This window comes from Gadus macrocephalus, chromosome 9 (genome assembly GCF_031168955.1).
Source record: "Gadus macrocephalus chromosome 9, ASM3116895v1".
Classification (NCBI taxonomy): Eukaryota; Metazoa; Chordata; class Actinopteri; order Gadiformes; family Gadidae; genus Gadus; species Gadus macrocephalus.
In genome coordinates, this window is record NC_082390.1 from 3,687,845 (window position 1) to 3,703,895 (window position 16,051).

At 49.5% G+C, this 16,051-nt stretch overlaps 3 protein-coding genes across 3 annotated transcripts in view; all 3 read right to left on the reverse strand.

Annotated features, from left to right (window-relative positions):
• Positions 1–16,051, reverse strand: part of sin3aa (SIN3 transcription regulator family member Aa) — a 533,056-nt gene that overhangs the window by 110,133 nt on the left and 406,872 nt on the right. The window lies entirely within an intron of this gene.
• Positions 1–16,051, reverse strand: part of ptpn9a (protein tyrosine phosphatase non-receptor type 9a) — a 282,448-nt gene that overhangs the window by 81,273 nt on the left and 185,124 nt on the right. The gene's annotated exons all lie outside the window — the stretch shown is intronic.
• cspg4 (chondroitin sulfate proteoglycan 4) overlaps positions 1–16,051 on the reverse strand; it is a 68,945-nt gene that overhangs the window by 22,113 nt on the left and 30,781 nt on the right. The window contains exons 2-5 of the mRNA XM_060060282.1: positions 8,321–8,484; positions 4,014–7,580; positions 2,994–3,182; positions 2,324–2,605 (exon numbers count right to left, since the gene is read on the reverse strand). Of these exons, the coding sequence (XP_059916265.1) occupies positions 2,324–2,605; positions 2,994–3,182; positions 4,014–7,580; positions 8,321–8,484 (4,202 nt within the window). The remainder of the gene's footprint in view (positions 1–2,323; positions 2,606–2,993; positions 3,183–4,013; positions 7,581–8,320; positions 8,485–16,051) is intronic.

Genomic DNA, 16,051 nt, shown 5'->3' on the forward strand with positions numbered 1-16,051 from the left:
GAAGGAGTAGAGACGCAATGAAAGTAGTCAGAGAAGACAGAGGAAGAGTAGATAGAGGACATAGTGAGTGTAGTAGACGGATAAAGCAGAGAGAACGAGCAGAGAGAGAGAGAGAGAGAGAGAGAGAGAGAGAGAGAGAGAGAGAGAGAGAGAGAGAGGGAGAGAAAGAGAGACAGTAGAGAGATAGAGAGTACAGAAAGAGAGAGTAAGGCCCCGTTTACACGAGGACGCTTGCGGGTAAAAACGACAAAATATTTTATCGGAAGTGCCTTTCGTTTAGACGGGGACGGCGTTTTCGGGCCATGAAAACGCATAAATCTGAAACCACCCTCCAGAGTGGAAAAGTTGAATACGCTCCGCCGTATCGTTTCCGTCTACACTGCCAAGACGCAAAACACTGCTCAGATCTGCTCACGTCGCGTACGTGTTTACGTCACATACATGTGCCAGTACAAGGAAATAAACAAACATGTCAGATTATTTCCATGAGTCGGACCTTCAAGCTGCTCTGGCAGCTCTAACAAGCGTACAGTAGTCTTTCCATGAAATGTACAGGATATGTACAGATAGTATTACTGAACAGAGAAGGATCTTTTTGTTTTTTGCGGCACGGATAAGAGAAGAAGGAAGATTATACGCATGCGCTCAGACATGGCGGTGTTGTGTGATAGTGTATCACAGCACCACCTAGCCCCCTGGCATGCATGCCCTATCGAAATCCACACACTTTTGCGTCACCGTATGCACGCAGATTTCCTCCCGAAAACGCTCGTCTAAACGCGGAATAAAAAGTGAAGACGCGACGCCACTTTTGCGTCTTCTGTTCAGACCGTCATCGTGTAAACGTAGCCTAAGAGAAAGAGAGAGAGACAGCGAGAGTAGACAGAGCACAGAAAGGAAGAGAGAGAGGGAAAGAGAGAGGCACCGGGAGAGTCATAGAGAGAGAAAGTAATAGAGACAGAGAGACATAGATACAGAGAGACGGTCTGGCAGTACTCAGTGTGGGGAGAGGGGCCTCCTGTTATGGAAGCACATCGGGCCCCTTTCCTTTGGCACCCGGGGGTTCCAGGGTCCTGTCACTTTTTCCACAATGCAGCAGCAAATAGAACAAAGGAGAACAGCGCTACATGCAGGAGCTACACGGCGCATGACTCACCATCCCTCTTTAAAACATTACAAATACATGTCTTTCCACTAGTAATTATGCCCTGTATACTGTATATATATACCGGCTACCCCAAAACCACATGGTGGAAGACAAGATCATCGTGTGGCAATCTTAGGATTCCCTTTCTCTCTCTCTACTCTCTCTCTCTCTCTACTCTCTCTCTCTCTACTCTCTCTCTCTCTCTCTCTCTCTCATTCACTCTCCCTCTCTCAAGTTCTGTCTGGAACTACACGTACAAACCATGAGAGAGACAGTACAGTGGAAAATATGTAACATCAAGTTAAGAGTATTCTGCGGTGCTGACCACTCTCTTGAAGAGACTTTGTGATCAAAGAAGGTAAGAAGGCGCACTGGGGAAATTAGAAAGCAGGAAAGGGTAGTTATGGTGTAGTTGTGATGCAGTATGTAGCCATGGCAAACTGTGTAGTTAGTGGGCTAGTGGGAAGTGTTGAGTCACATCCTAGGAGAAAATAGTGAGTTCTTTTTGAGTTTTTTGCTCGTTCATGAAGACCCAAAACCACAAGCCAATACCAGAAAGAAACCCTGAACCTTTATATTGAATTGAAGTTGCTCTGTTATATCTTTTGTTAAAGTTGCATTGGTTATTATCATTTATAATGCTGAGTGAGACCGCAGATCCCACCACTATTTCCCTAGTGTATCGGATCTTCAGGCAATCATCGTCTTTTCGTGCCTCCCTTCCCCCCCAAACTTTATTTTCTCCTCCCTTTCCCTCCTACCCCCCTCACTCTCCTCCCTTCTTCCCCTTTTGTCATTTTCCCAGGTGAAGAAGTTGAGCACCTCCTTCCCCTCCACCCTCACCTCCACCTCGTCCCTTCCCTCCTCATCTCGTTCCAGGTGAAGCAGTGAAGCTCCTCCCTCCCCTGCTCACATCCTCCCAGGTGAGGCAATTAAGCTCCTCCCTCTCCCCTGCTGACCTCCGCCCAGGTCAAGTAGTTATGCTCCTCCCTCCCCCCCCCCCCTGCTCACCGCCTCCCAGGTGAAGTAGTTATGCTCCTCCCTCTCCTCCCCCCTCCCTGCCCATCTCCTCCCAGGTAAAGTAGTTATGCTCCTCCCTCTCCTCTCCCCTCAGGCTCAACTCCTCCCAGGTGAAGTAGTTAAGCTCCAACTTCTCCTCTCCCGTCCCCTGCTCACCTCCTCCCAGGTGAAGTAGGTCAGCTCATGCACGGTCCTGTCCAGGTAGCGGAGGTCGCCGTGCCGCGGCGGCTCCACCACCTCAAAGTCGATGTTGGCGTCTTCGTAGAAGGGGTGGGAGATGTTGAGTATCTCCGTGTTGATGGACACGCCCAGCCCCTCCTTCACCGTGAAGTTGTTCCCGTGGAGGGGGATGAAGCGTGGCACGATGTTCACCGTCACCTCCAGGTTCTCCACGCTGGTGAAGCCGTTGCTCACGTCCACCCGGAAGACGTCACTGCCCTGGAAAGGCCCCGGACCGGATGTTGGGAGAACCGTTAGCGAGAGCAGAGAGCATAAGGCATGAACCACATCCTGGACGTTTGAGACTGCTTTAATCATGCACTTCTGGGTCTACGTGTGCTGGAATTGAAACGCATTTACCACATTTCTCATCTGGGATTAGTAGGAGGACGTGCAGGCTAGTGGGTGTATGGACGTTCGATTCCCACGAAAAGGGCACTGGGTTTGATGTATGTCACAGAACCTGTAGGCATCCTTCAGCAATAGGCTGCCTTACCCCTACAAATGGTTCTACTAAATGATTAAATGGTATCATCGGATGTGTCTTGCTACTCCTTCATGACAGGGAGGTATGCGGTGGACGGAGAAGCTGGGATGATCGACCGACCTGCTGTGAGGCGGACACGTAGAGGATTCGGCCCTCGTCGATGTCGTCCTGGGTGAACGTGTGGAAGTAGTCGAGCACCATGGTGTCGGCCCTGTCCGAGTTGTTCACCAACATGACAACGTGACCCAGCCGGGGGAGCCCCTTGACGGTGAACACCATCTCTGAGGGCAGGATGTCTGGTTGCTCCACCTGAAAGATGCACAAGCAAAGGTTTTTCACAATGGGTATTCACGTAGCTCAGAAGGGTTCATGATAAAGGGTTGGTGCAGAGGCAGTAAGAAGATTTGTGGACCATGGTCTAATAGTAGAATAGCGATTCTGGGTTCGTATCAGATTGTACATTGTCCTAGAGCATAAGGCGTGATTGGAATCTGCTCATAAATGACCTGGCCCTTAGATAAATCTGCTGTTGCTTTGGATAAAAGGGTATAGTGCTAAATTACTCTGTAGTAAAATGGGGGTTTTCCACGTTGTCTTCCAAACAGTTTGTTGAATGTTTTCTTTCTCATTATCGTCAAAGTCTACATAAACACATTAAGGTCAGATAATTTACTTTTAAGATGGAGTGCAAGCAGACTGTATCTTATAAATTAAAGGGGGGTCCAGAAACGCCCTGAGGGTATACTTTTCGCTCAGTTTTCAACACTTAATAGAGTGCAATTGAGTACATAAACAAGATTAAAAGCAGTATGTTCAGTATAACATGTGGCGGTTGCATGTGGTTGCAATGGGAATCTGAGAGAGTTGCAAAACAAATATTATATTATATCACAAAACAATAGTACAATCTCATGAAACAGTGTTTGAGTCGTGTGAGTCATGTTCCACAAGCAGAGCAGAAAAGCAGAAGTTAGAAATAACATTGTATTCAGTCAGGCAGTAATGAGTTTATAAATAGTGCCTCGCTAAACGAAAGCATATGCACATCGTACAGTGTAGGTAGGCTCATTAAAAGAGTAATTATGATGTACAGTTTTATTATGCAGTTTAAAGCATAATTATAGAGCAAACAAACAGTACCTTTAGATGATCCTGGTCGACCACGGTGTGTTCCCCCTCGTACGCGATGAGGACCTCGTTGGTGACCACATCCGGTTGAGAGAGATACCCTTGTTTGAATATCTTTATCCTGAATGTGCCTTCTTGTGAATAACCTTTGCTTCGAACAGTGAACCCGAAGGAGTCCTTGGACCTCAAGCTCTCGTAGTTGTGCTCATACGACATGACTCCCTTCCTCAGGTCCTCCTGGGTGAACCTCGACGCCTCGATGCCGCTCACGATGATCCTGCCGTCGCCGGGCGAAGACGTCACCTCGAAGGCGATCTCGCCGTCGTCTCGGACGTCCAGGTTGGAGTCTGCGCTCAGCAGCGTAGTGTCGATGGTCTTGGTGCTGCCGTGGTCCATCACCACCATGGTGTTGTTCTCCACACGCAGGTAGGGATCGCCGGCTTGCAGCTCCATCCGCGTGGTCGTCTGGTGGAGCCCGTCGGACACCTGCAGCTGGAAGTGATCGCGGTCGGCTCCGTTGTGCACGAAGAGAATGTGCTTGTCTCTCAGGTCGGCTTGGGTGAAGCGAAAGAGGGGCTGGGAGGGGTTGGACGCCGAAACCAGCTGCCCCGACAGGATTCCCTCGTGAGCGTAGACGATCTGGGTGTCATTGAAGTTGGCGTCGTCGTCCCTGAACTGAAGGACGTCTGTGGTCAGCAAGCGCTGACCGTTCCTGACCACGTTGAAGGTCTTGTCGACGACCCGCACGGGCACATGCTGGTTCTTTGATTGAACGGTTATCCTAAAGACGCCAGTCATGGACGACTGGGCGTCAGTCTGTTCGTTGGTCTCGTCACTGGCTGTGAAATGGAACTCATCACTGTCTGTCTTGGAGCCGTCGTGCTTGTAAATGAGTCGGTCCAGCTCGAGGTCCTCGTTGCTGAAGACTCGTATTCCCCCATCAAACCTAGGCTGCCCGGGCGGGGACTCCCTGATAAGTCTCCCATGCTTTGGGTCTTGTGTGACCCGGTACACAAAATCGACAGAGCTTTGCGACTGAACCCAGAGGTATTTCTTGCTCAGAATGTCCTCCCCGCCCTGCAACACAGCCAAATTTTCATTGGTGAGATGAGGGGCAGTTGAATCAGCGCTGTGGTCGGCAAGGATGGTAATTGGCATGGTGTAGATGGGAGACTGCTGGTCCCCGACGGACACTCTGAACAGGAACTGATCCACACTCTCCACGGCACTGTGGACCCTGTGCATGTAACTGAGGTCGTCGTTCTGGATATCCTGACCTGTAAAGGTGTCGCCTTCAGAGAGCTCGCTGCCACGGAACCGAAGACTGCCCAGTGTTGGTGGCTTCAGGAGAACATATTTGACCATATGTTGGTCAGCCATTTGCCCGTTGACCAGTGCCTGAAGATCTGAACGAGAGACTAACCACTCCTTTTCTGCTTCAACCTCCACTGGGTCCAGGCGAGAAATCTTTACTGGAGCGGGAAGGATCTTGACGATAAGAGTGTTGTTCCACTTGGAAACCTGCCCCAGGTGGATGTCAAACTGAATATGGTCGATAACATTGTTTTCTTGGTCACTTGAGTCAGTGCTAACATATCGAACCCTGCCCTGATCCAAATCTGATTGATAGAAAGAGGTGATCTGTTTGGGCATGCCGTTACTAGTAATTATGACCAGTTCCCCATACCGCAGAGGTTGCGTGACATTATAAACAACATCACCCTCACGAGGATTAGCAATGACAGACAGCTGTTGAACACCTATGGTAGCGTTGCTTCCCTGAGACAATACAATGCCAGTATTGGTAACTACGGTCATATGTGGTACAGTCACAGACAACTTAAAGGTTGTGGATTGACTGACTGAATGGCCATCAGATACATCAAGGGTAATGTCCTCCACATTGCCCCCTTTGTGAACAAAATAGACGAGGCCGTCTTTCAGTTGCCTGCATGTAAACTCTGAAATGGGTCTCCCTGGCTGTTGGTCATTTTCAAGGTAAATGTTCCTTGAAGGTGCTGAGGTTACTGTTATCTTCAATTCATCGCAACGCGAGTCAGTGTCCACTATTTGAATGACATCGGAACTCAGGCGTGTTCTACCCCTCTCTGTGACCAGAATGTCTCCACCGCCAAGTTGTGGGATGGAGTTGACAGGAACCACCTCCACCGGAAGTGTGTACTCGCGTGGTGTTTTCAGACACTCTGGTATGTAGCCGTTACTGTAGGCGGCCACCTCCAACAGTATTTGATCCCCATACTTTTCATTCCCATCATGAAGGTACTTAATTTTTTGGTTGACAACGTCAAGCAGGGTGAACTTTTTGGTGTGTTTGGTATTGAGATCCATATCCATAAGTCCATACCAGGGATCGCTCTTGAGGGTGAAGATGATCTGAGACTGCCGCATTCCTACCGCGTTTAAATCGAATGTGGGTCTCAGGTTGCTTATGTCCAGGAAGGCGTCGCCACCCTCGGTCACCAGCAGTGGGGTGACATCAAGGAGTTTGGTGATATTCCGGAAAGCCTCTGGCATTTCCTCGGTGGGATAGCAGTGGCGTTCGTTTGGGTCCACGTCGTCGTACCGAATCCGAACAGGGGCTGCGGTGGTGGTCGCCTCTGAGTCATAGTAGCTTGAGTAGTCATAGTCCTCTCCATCACATTTCACCTGCACATCCTTAGTCACCAAAGCATCCTGCAAACTCCTGTCCTTCTGGTTCACTTTGATTTCTCCGAAGCAGCCAATGAAAGACTCCGATGTGATCTCGACCTCCATGCGATCCAAGATGCCACTTTCCTGGAACACATCTTTCATCTTCCTTTGGATCCCACCCAAGTATAGATTTCCTACTAAGTCCAAACTTTGTGAGCTGTCCAGTGTGAGGGTGCTGGCCTGGCTATCAACATTAATTACGAGTGAGGTCTGGTCCACCTGGAGCCTCACTCTGTGCCACTGGTCGTCATCCAGCTTGACCTGGGTGTTGTCCAGAACCTGCATGCCTTTCCCAAGGTCCACCACACCTTTGAGGAAGCCCCCTACCACACCTATGGCAATGAAATCAGATTCACGGCCGGGATGAAAAGCGAGTACTGCGTCCTCGATCGTGGTTTTCATCAGGAATTCCAAGGAACGCCCCGCCCCGCTCGCTCCGCTCCAGGTGGGAAAAGATACGAACGAATCAGGGCTGACGAAGCTGGTGGCCTCGCCGTCGCCGGCCTCAAACTCCCCGCTGCAGGACTCTTTGGTGTCGTGGCACTCTTTATGCTCTGAGCTGAGGATGTCAAACCCGTGGGACTCGAACTTGAGGTCGGTCAGGCAGCCTCGGAACGGTGGGATGGCGTTGCTAAGGAACGGGGCCTCCAGATCTCCTGCTCCACCCAGCCACACACCCAGGTCGATGTTGAGCTCCTCTTCGTCGGCGCCCGTCACCGGGACGAACGTGGGGTAGAGCTTGTCGACGGTCATGGTGAGTTTGGAGTCCTGGAGGGTGACGGAGACGTGGTGCTCCAGAAGGTTGTTCAGTTGCACTCCGAGAGAAGAGGACAGCGTAACCTCTCCCGCGCCCATGTCCATGCGCACCTGTGAAGAGACAAAGGTGACAGAATACAATTTAAAATACTATACAATTTATCGTCTATAAATGTATTATTTTGTTGGTTTATTCGATGCAGATTATTTGATGGATGAAATAGATGGCATCTATACTTATTTGATGCCTAGAATATTCATTGAAAATTTGATTACGTCATCAGGCTTTACAATGTCAACTGAGTACGCTACAACTTATAATATAAAATATATAACAATATAAAACGATTGTTTGCATGGTATAGGCCAGGATTCTGTGTCCAAATGATATAATCAGGGATGAAATTTAACAACATAACCGCTCCACTGACCCGTGAAGGTTAGGTGAGTGTGTTTACTCAGAGTTGAACTTTACATCCAAAAAATACAGTTATTGTTCATCAACCTGTGGAAATAGATACTTGGGTACACAGTGAGTTATTCGGGGAAAGAGAATAAGTTCTCATTATGAAGAACAGGAAATTACTATGATGCGTTGAGACAAATAGCAAATATTATCTTTCACACACACTTTTGAATAAAAATATGGAAACAAGTAAAGGATTCTGAAAATGCTATTTTTTTTCCAGCATGGTTGAACTGGGAACCAAACTCTGAACCCCTTTAGCGCCATGCTCTGCCATGGCGAAATCATAATTGTATTGTAATTGTAATTTAACTACCATCTTCCCTTGTTTGGAGAAGCTGCGTCAAGGACAGCCTTCTAACCTTGCACTGTCCACATGTCTCACCTGTAGTTTCCCATTCTGGAGCTCCAGGAACATGTAGTCCTCCATCCCGGCAGCCAATAGGAGAAGGCCACTGCGGCGGCTGGTCTTAAACTGCAGGGACAGCTGGAAGGTGGAGACATCTTGGATGGCTTGTATTTTGCAGTAGCTGTCCCCGAAGTAGGACACTGTGAAGCAGAGATGGAAGAGAGTGAACAACGATAACATTAACAATATCTGAGTGCTGAAAAATGTAAAAAAATGTTTTGTCAAGTATGTGAAAGAATTGTTGAATATTAAAATGCATAGAAAGGGAAAACAACAGATATTTTAGAATCATTAAAAGCTTTTCGGGTCCACGTAGTGTCACACCAATTCATTTTTCCCTGTCTCAAAATGCTGGAGTTTGTTTTACAAGTCACCCAATGGTAAGACTGAGATGTATGCAAATAATCGGACACTTCATTGGGATCATAAAGCCTCTGGTGACCAAGGGATTCATGATTGGATCCTCAGACCTTGTCTGTTGTTATCCTTCTTCCCCTGCATTGCAGCATTGCATGAGAGCAAGGAAACCTAATTCCGGATCGACTGTGGCGGCGTTATCAAGCCCCAGCCAGCTGCGACCAGCCTGAGCGTGGCTCTCCTGACCTCAAAGGGATTCTCTCAGTAAGACATCACTCATTAGCCCCTGAGAGCTCCGCTTGGCACAATGACACCACAGAGCTGCAGGATTTCCCAGGCTTGAGTTGTCTCCACTCCAGTGATATGCAAATGTCGCCACCTGCCTCGAGAACCCATGCCCTCGGGAGGCCTCTCGACAAAAACTCGAGCCATGGAGGAAGTGGAGTGATTTCCCCATGGTCATGCTCAGAAATGCGACTGGACCGGCTCCAGATCAGTGATTCCGATGACTGGGTTTTCCGGAGCCACAGCCAAGTCGGAACAGAGAGAAAATGTTACGGGGGTGGGGCTTTTCCGCAACAGACACTTGCGTGCTTTGGCAGAGGGGTGTAAGGTCAAGCGATAGATGTTTTGTTGGAAGACATTGAAGGCCCTGCGTAACATTATGTGGGACATGGGGAATAAGGGGTGGATATTGCTGCATCAGAGGAACCTCCGAATTCCAATAAGGCCGTGTGGGACAAAGGGTTTCTCTTAAAAAGTAAATAGAGCAACGCATCGTGCAGCCTGCTCGTAGATCAGGCGAAACGCCAGCAGACCAAATGTCCTTGAATAATACCAAAGACATGTCTGCTTTTTCATATGAATAACGTCACCAAACAAAGTGCACATCCACATTCTGTAACTATAAAAGGATGAACTATTTTTCCAGCACTCAGCACTCAGACCCCGGGTGTATGGTGTGTGTCGGTGTGCGTTGACAAGGGCAACCTCTCCAAAGGTTGTCGTATACAGACAACTTGAAACCTCACAGTTCATTTTCTCTTTCACATCTTGTCTCCCATCTTGGAAATGAATTATTCTGCCACGGATGTGTGAACACAGCCAGTGTCTCTCGTCTCCGAATGGACAAATAAACAAAGCCTTTATCGTCGCGCCCATGCTTTGTGATTACACGAAGAGGCGTCTGATTTTCGGCTCCAAGGCGATCCTGTCATGAGCGCTGGTTAGTGATGAACCGTCTCGAATGGAGAGATGAGTACAGACGGCTACGTTTTCAATACACCCTTCTGCTGTTCTGAGGAGCAAGCGGCAAATCGTTGGTGGCCCATCTGTGTTGAATAACTGTCAGATTACAGATGAGGCTTTTGTCATTGTTTGGTTTTAAAGGTCTGGTCTATTAGCCAAGCTACTAGACAAGCCACATTGCAGAAATAGACCTGAGATAAAAAATTTGGAATTCAGTTTTTAACAAATAATCTAATAAAATATAATTGAAATAAAAAAAAATCCAATGACAATAGATGAGGGATTGTTTGATGTGATTCAGTAAACTTTTGAACAAAGACGAAAAGATAAACACTACACAACAAAGCAATATAGCGTTGATTCAGAAAACCTTGACTGAACTATCGACGAAAATATATCTCACAACATATAGTTTTTTACAAACCCCAAGTTTCCTGGATGCCAACGTCGGCAGACTGATAGGGCAGTGCCGAAGGCGATGCCAAAAAAGGAAGGCAGAAAGAGGGAGCGAGCTAGTGCTAATTCAATGGAGCCTTCGGGCTGAAAGCTAACCAGAGGAAGACAAGGACTTCGCTGAAGACAACAGCATTAAAGAATAAAAACGAAATCACAATAAGCATCATAGTGCTTAAAGCTGAGCCTTTTAGGAACTGTTCATTGAGCTTTGGGATAAAGGGCTAGAGAGAGGCAGAAAGGGAGCAATGCCAAGGCAATACTGCCAGGGGAGGTTCAGGTTCAGGCTGAGCTCGCTACTGCTCTCGCCTAAAGGATAAAGAGGATATTTTAATGAGAAACAATAGAGCTACTCTCTGCATGAAACCTCTACCTGGTGTTCATTAGTTTGTCCATCAAGCTAGGCCAAGCTGTGGATAGCAGGCAATATAATGTTTTGATACGGTGCGGCAAAACAATTCTTGCCGAAACAATGTATTGTTTCCTTTTCCAGCACTAGCGGCTGAATGGGATCAGCCATGTGTTCAAAAAACAGCCTTCACTATGCGATTGAGAAAGAAATGCTGCAATATCTAGGTGCCGCATCTGTATCTACATGTCATACCTATGTCTACTCACATTAGATCCATTTAATGAATCAACAAGGTCACATCTTGACATCTCGCTCCAGGAGGCCCACAGGTAGGCTGCGTACACCTAGGTTGGAACACAGAGACTTTGATCCAACCACGAGTCTACCATGCACACACTCACACGGCGGGCTATGACTCTCATACGACTCAGCCCAGTCCGCAGCCGCCACACCGCGGTCCCGCTCTGCGACCGGCGGCTGTTTCAGACATGACGGGCGACAAAAGAGGCGTGGGCCCCCGTGGTGAGCCACATCCACACACCAGCACACAGAATAGAGCCGAGAGTGTGTGCGTGTGTGTGTGTGTGTGTGCTTTGAGTGTGTTGTTGCACGTGTGCGACCACACCGCACACGCAGGCAGGTGGTTGTTTCCACCTTGAGGCAGAATGAACCAAAGCGAGATCTTGGTCGCAGGCTTTGACCGCGGCTGAATGGCTCCGCCCGCCTTCACACTACACTGACTGTGCGTCCGCTGGGATCCTGGTTGGAGGCCAATGCAGATGGCTCTGATTTGATGACTGAACGAGCTTGTATTTATAGTGCACGCCGGAAACTAAGAGGCGCTCAGTGTTTCCCCGACCGTCGGATGAATCAGCCCCTTGTACATCCGTCCGTCTGTCCCCCCCCCCCCCCCCACCCTCTCTCTCTCTCTCTCTCTCTCTCTCTCCCTTGCTTCCCTTCTCCTTCTCTCTGCCCATCCAGCATTGAAGGTCTCCCTCTGCAGACCCATGTGCAGAGAAATGCTAAGCTACGGCGAGAGAGAGAGAGAGAGAGAGAGAGAGAGAGAGAGAGAGAGAGAGAGAGAGAGAGAGAGAGAGAGAGAGAGAGAGAGAGAGAGAGAGAGAGAGAGAGGAAACGGGCAGGAAGGAGAGAGGGAAAGAGAAAGAGAGAGGGAAAGAGAGAGTGGGAGAGAGTGACCGAGAGGGACATATAGTCATTGAGGGAGAGGAAGAAAGGTAGAGATGGAGCAGGGATGGAACAAGGAGACTGATGGTAGGAGGGAGTGTCAGAAAGGGTGATACAAAGGGTGAGTGAAAGTAAGAGAGCTAAAGAGAGTGTGAGAAAGAGAAGTAGACCAATGGAAAAAAGTGCGAAAGAAAAAAGGGAGACGGTTTAAAGACAGGGATATGATATAAAGACAGGGATAAAGAGAAAAATACAGAGAAGGAGACCGAGTGAGAGAGATATGGAGAGTGGGACGGAGGCAAAGCAAAGGGACGTTCAACCACAAAGTGTAGTCGATTGAAGACAATCAGCCCTGCGTCCTGCCATCACATCGTGACGATGAGTCAGTCGCTCGCCGCTTACACAACGTTTTATGTAAGCAGAGTATAAAGACAAGCCTTGACTCTACCAGGTCCTCATTTTGCCAAGCCAGCCCACATGTTTGGAGGGCCAGAGGAATACTTCTTTGACAAAGACAACACCACCGTCCTAGCCCAATGACACAGGCCACATTGTGGAGTGTGTTTAGCTGTTAGTGCTTCCTATTTAGTCTTTTATCTAAGACACTTTCACCCAAAATGGATAAAGAGTTCACATGTCATGAAGGACATGTACAAATCCAAAAAGTCTCTGCATGTGAAAGTGAAAAAATCATGAATTGATAACTTTTTCCAATTAGGCCAGAAAATTACGAAATAACGTATCTTTTGTGCGTCCTCTCTCCCTGTCATTCTCACTCTCTCTCTCAGTCCTTTGAGTCAATCGAAATGTTCAGATAAATCCCAGAAGTCACCAGGGAGAAGGAAATAAAAGTCTGTGCTTTTTCGACCTTGTTACCATGGCAACAGTGGGCAGAAAACCCAAACAAAGTTTCGTTCTTCCGCAGCCTATGGTTAAAGGCTGCTCGGCCTGATGATAAATACTGGGTTGGTCATTTATTTCCCCTGCCAGCCTGCGCTTGCTGCAGCAGGAAACACTGACGAGAAGGGTGCCGTTATATTAAGAATAGGGCACTCCTCTTCCTACCCACAGCCAGAGAGACGGACAGACAGACAGACAGACAGACAGACAGACAGACAGACAGACAGACAGACAGACAGACAGACAGACAGACAGACAGACAGACAGACAGACAGACAGACAGACAGGCAGGGAGAGCATTTAGGCAAGGGGGGACATCGTTTTCGGTGAACAAGAGGAAATGAGTGGATTTCCATGACAACCAATTTAATCTCACTCGCTCTCCCTCTGTCTCTGACATTATACAAATGAGTTGGGGCCAGGAACCAGTCGGCACGTTTTGTTTTTCAATTATGCTTGCAGCAAGTGTGTGCGGTCACAGGATGCAATGTGGCAGCGGTTGTGCGTCACTTTACCGCTGAGAACACTTTTTTACTCACATACATTATCTTATACATTATGTATACCATCTACTGGGAAAAATACCTGCCCACACTTTCAACCCGATGTTAATCGCATTTCCTTTATAACCCCCCCCATCCTACAAGTGCCACCATGTCATTCCCATCAGCCAATCACAGCGCGGCAGCACCTCCTCAAAGGGGAAAGGGAACATATTGTATAACGTCGGTTGCAGACCTTAGGTTGCCACGACAGCACAGCGCTACCACCTCCATTAGCGTTGGGCCCCTGAATACAGGGAGCTGTTTAGGGGAGAGAACACCCCCCCCACCCTCCCCCCCATCAGGCCCACCCCCACACCCCCTCATCTGCAGTTAAATGCCAGGGAGCAGAACCAGAGCTCCAGCCCTGCACCCCACTGCTGGGGTGCTTTATGAGTCCTCCAGAGTTTCGCCTTTTTAAAAGTCACCAGGGAGCATGCTTTCAGCTTTCTTTTATGGAGCCGTTTCTCAAACCCAGACTTCGGCGTGGTGGCGGTGGTGGGGAAATCATTTATTTTTTAAGCCTTCTTTGCTAAATCTCCATCTGCCTGTGCACCCCCTTTGAGATGGACCCATTGGTGAAGAGGCACAAACACACACACACACACACACACATACACACCCCATGCATAAAACAAACGTCTTTCGGCACAGGGCTCGTACGGTCGCGTCTACAATCGGCCACTTCCCTGAGTAATAATGACAAACTTGTCCGGGTGCCTCGGCTGTAGAACTCGGGGCAGCAGGGGACAGTGATGAAAAATTATGACCTTTTACCGTGAACAAAGCGCAACATTGTCGGGGAACGCTAAGCAGAGAAAACGTACCTGTGAGAAAAGGGTGGAAAGCATTGGAAAGGTGGGCGTGCGTGTTTTTAAGAAGGGAGGCCTGCTGAAGTGGTGTCTGGCCTGGTGAAAGCCCTTGGCCTAAAATCGATTGGAAATAAAAGTCCTGCCCTGGTCCCTCAAAGGAGCACAGAACAGGTTGGTTCTTTGTACTTTGTACAAGACCATTCAAGACCGATGGATAACGCAAAGGCCAACCATGTGTGATGAAATACAGTGAGCAGTGAGGTTTATTGAAAAACAGCTGGTGTATGTTTGTGTCTCTAACCCGATCATTGAATGGAAGATCTCGACATGTGACCAGAGAATCAGGGGGGATGAGAGAGGTGAGGGGTTAAGCAGCCCAGGGCGCCACAAACACCCGATCGCGGACCTGTCAGCAGCAGCCTTTTGTGTGAAAGGAAAATAAATCGAACGGTTTGAAATAATAAAAAGGGAGCCAGCAGCTCCAGGCCCACCTACTTCTGACGTTATCATAAACTGTTTCAGATAAGATCTCCACTCAAGCTAGATGTCTTCTTTTCACTTCGGATAATGTGAAATGTGCCAGGCTCCCTTCTTGCCGAGAGGCCAACACATGGCACATAGCGGGTTTATTCATAGTATTCTGTCAAAATACAAAAAAAACACACAATGGGGCATCTATTCCACCTCAAGCCTGCAAAGAACCAACTTTCCCCCGCCTCACTCAAAAACACAAAATGTTCCATGTTCCCTGTCGCCCAGCGCCCCGAAGAGTCGCCGTGTTATTCTCCGAGTCCCTCCCGGCGGCTCACCCAAACACAGTGAGGCTGGGGCATGTCCCCGGGACCCCACTCCGTGGGTGACTCACTCACCTTGCAGCGCAGCAGCAGGCACCCAGCACCACCATGAACGCTGGCATTGTGGGCGCTGCCACAGCCCCGCCTCGCTTTATGAGCAACACACGCGGCACACAAAGCACGCCTCTGTTCGCGGGCCGCTGAGGTGCGGCCGCCCCACGCCCCTGCAACGCTCTCTGTGGGTGAGCTCTGTTTCAATAACTTCCCGGTGACAACGACCGAGTCACCCCCCCCCCCCCCCCACTCCCCCCCCCCCCCCCGCCCCCGCCTGTCCCTAAACCCCGCCGGCCTATCACATGCTGAACACCAACCTGCCCCCCCGTCCCCCCGCCCCCCGCCCCATGCCACCCCTGCCCCTGCCCTTCCAGAGAAATAAACACGTCCCTCAACACGAGGTGCCCTCCCCAGGGGCATGGGGGGGCATGCGTAAAGCCAGGACACCTCGGTTGTTTTCCTCGGGATAGTCTGTGGGGGGGGGGGGGGGGGTCACGGATCAGAGGCATTCTCGCACGCCGACGACGAACCCCCATATCCCAGGGGGGCTTGTGGCGCGGACTGCGATCGCTCACCTAGATAGGGAGGACGCGGCCAGGCCCGGGGGTGTCCAGGGGAATCAGAGCAAGATGGCAGGCCAGGGGCTGGACTCACCGCCCCCCCCCGCCCCGCCCGCCGCCCGCCCTGGGGTTCATGTTCAAAAGGCCAAGGAGCGCTCGATGCTGCGACTGATGCAACGGATCCGCTCTGAATACGTGTGTAGACGTCTGCCAGACACATTTCTATTCATAAGCTAGCGGCGGATGTATGGGTGTACAATGCGTACACATAACGTACATACATACAACCGGCCTCACGGCTGTGTAACATCGGCCAGGTCAATGCCCGGCCTCTGTGTCTGGCTGCGATGCCGTGTGCTAAGCGTGTGTTTCTCCCTGTAAGTTAGAGAAGGCTGAGGAGGGGTTGAAAGCCCTCACAGAACCGGTTGGCTCTGTGGAGCCACGGGGCTC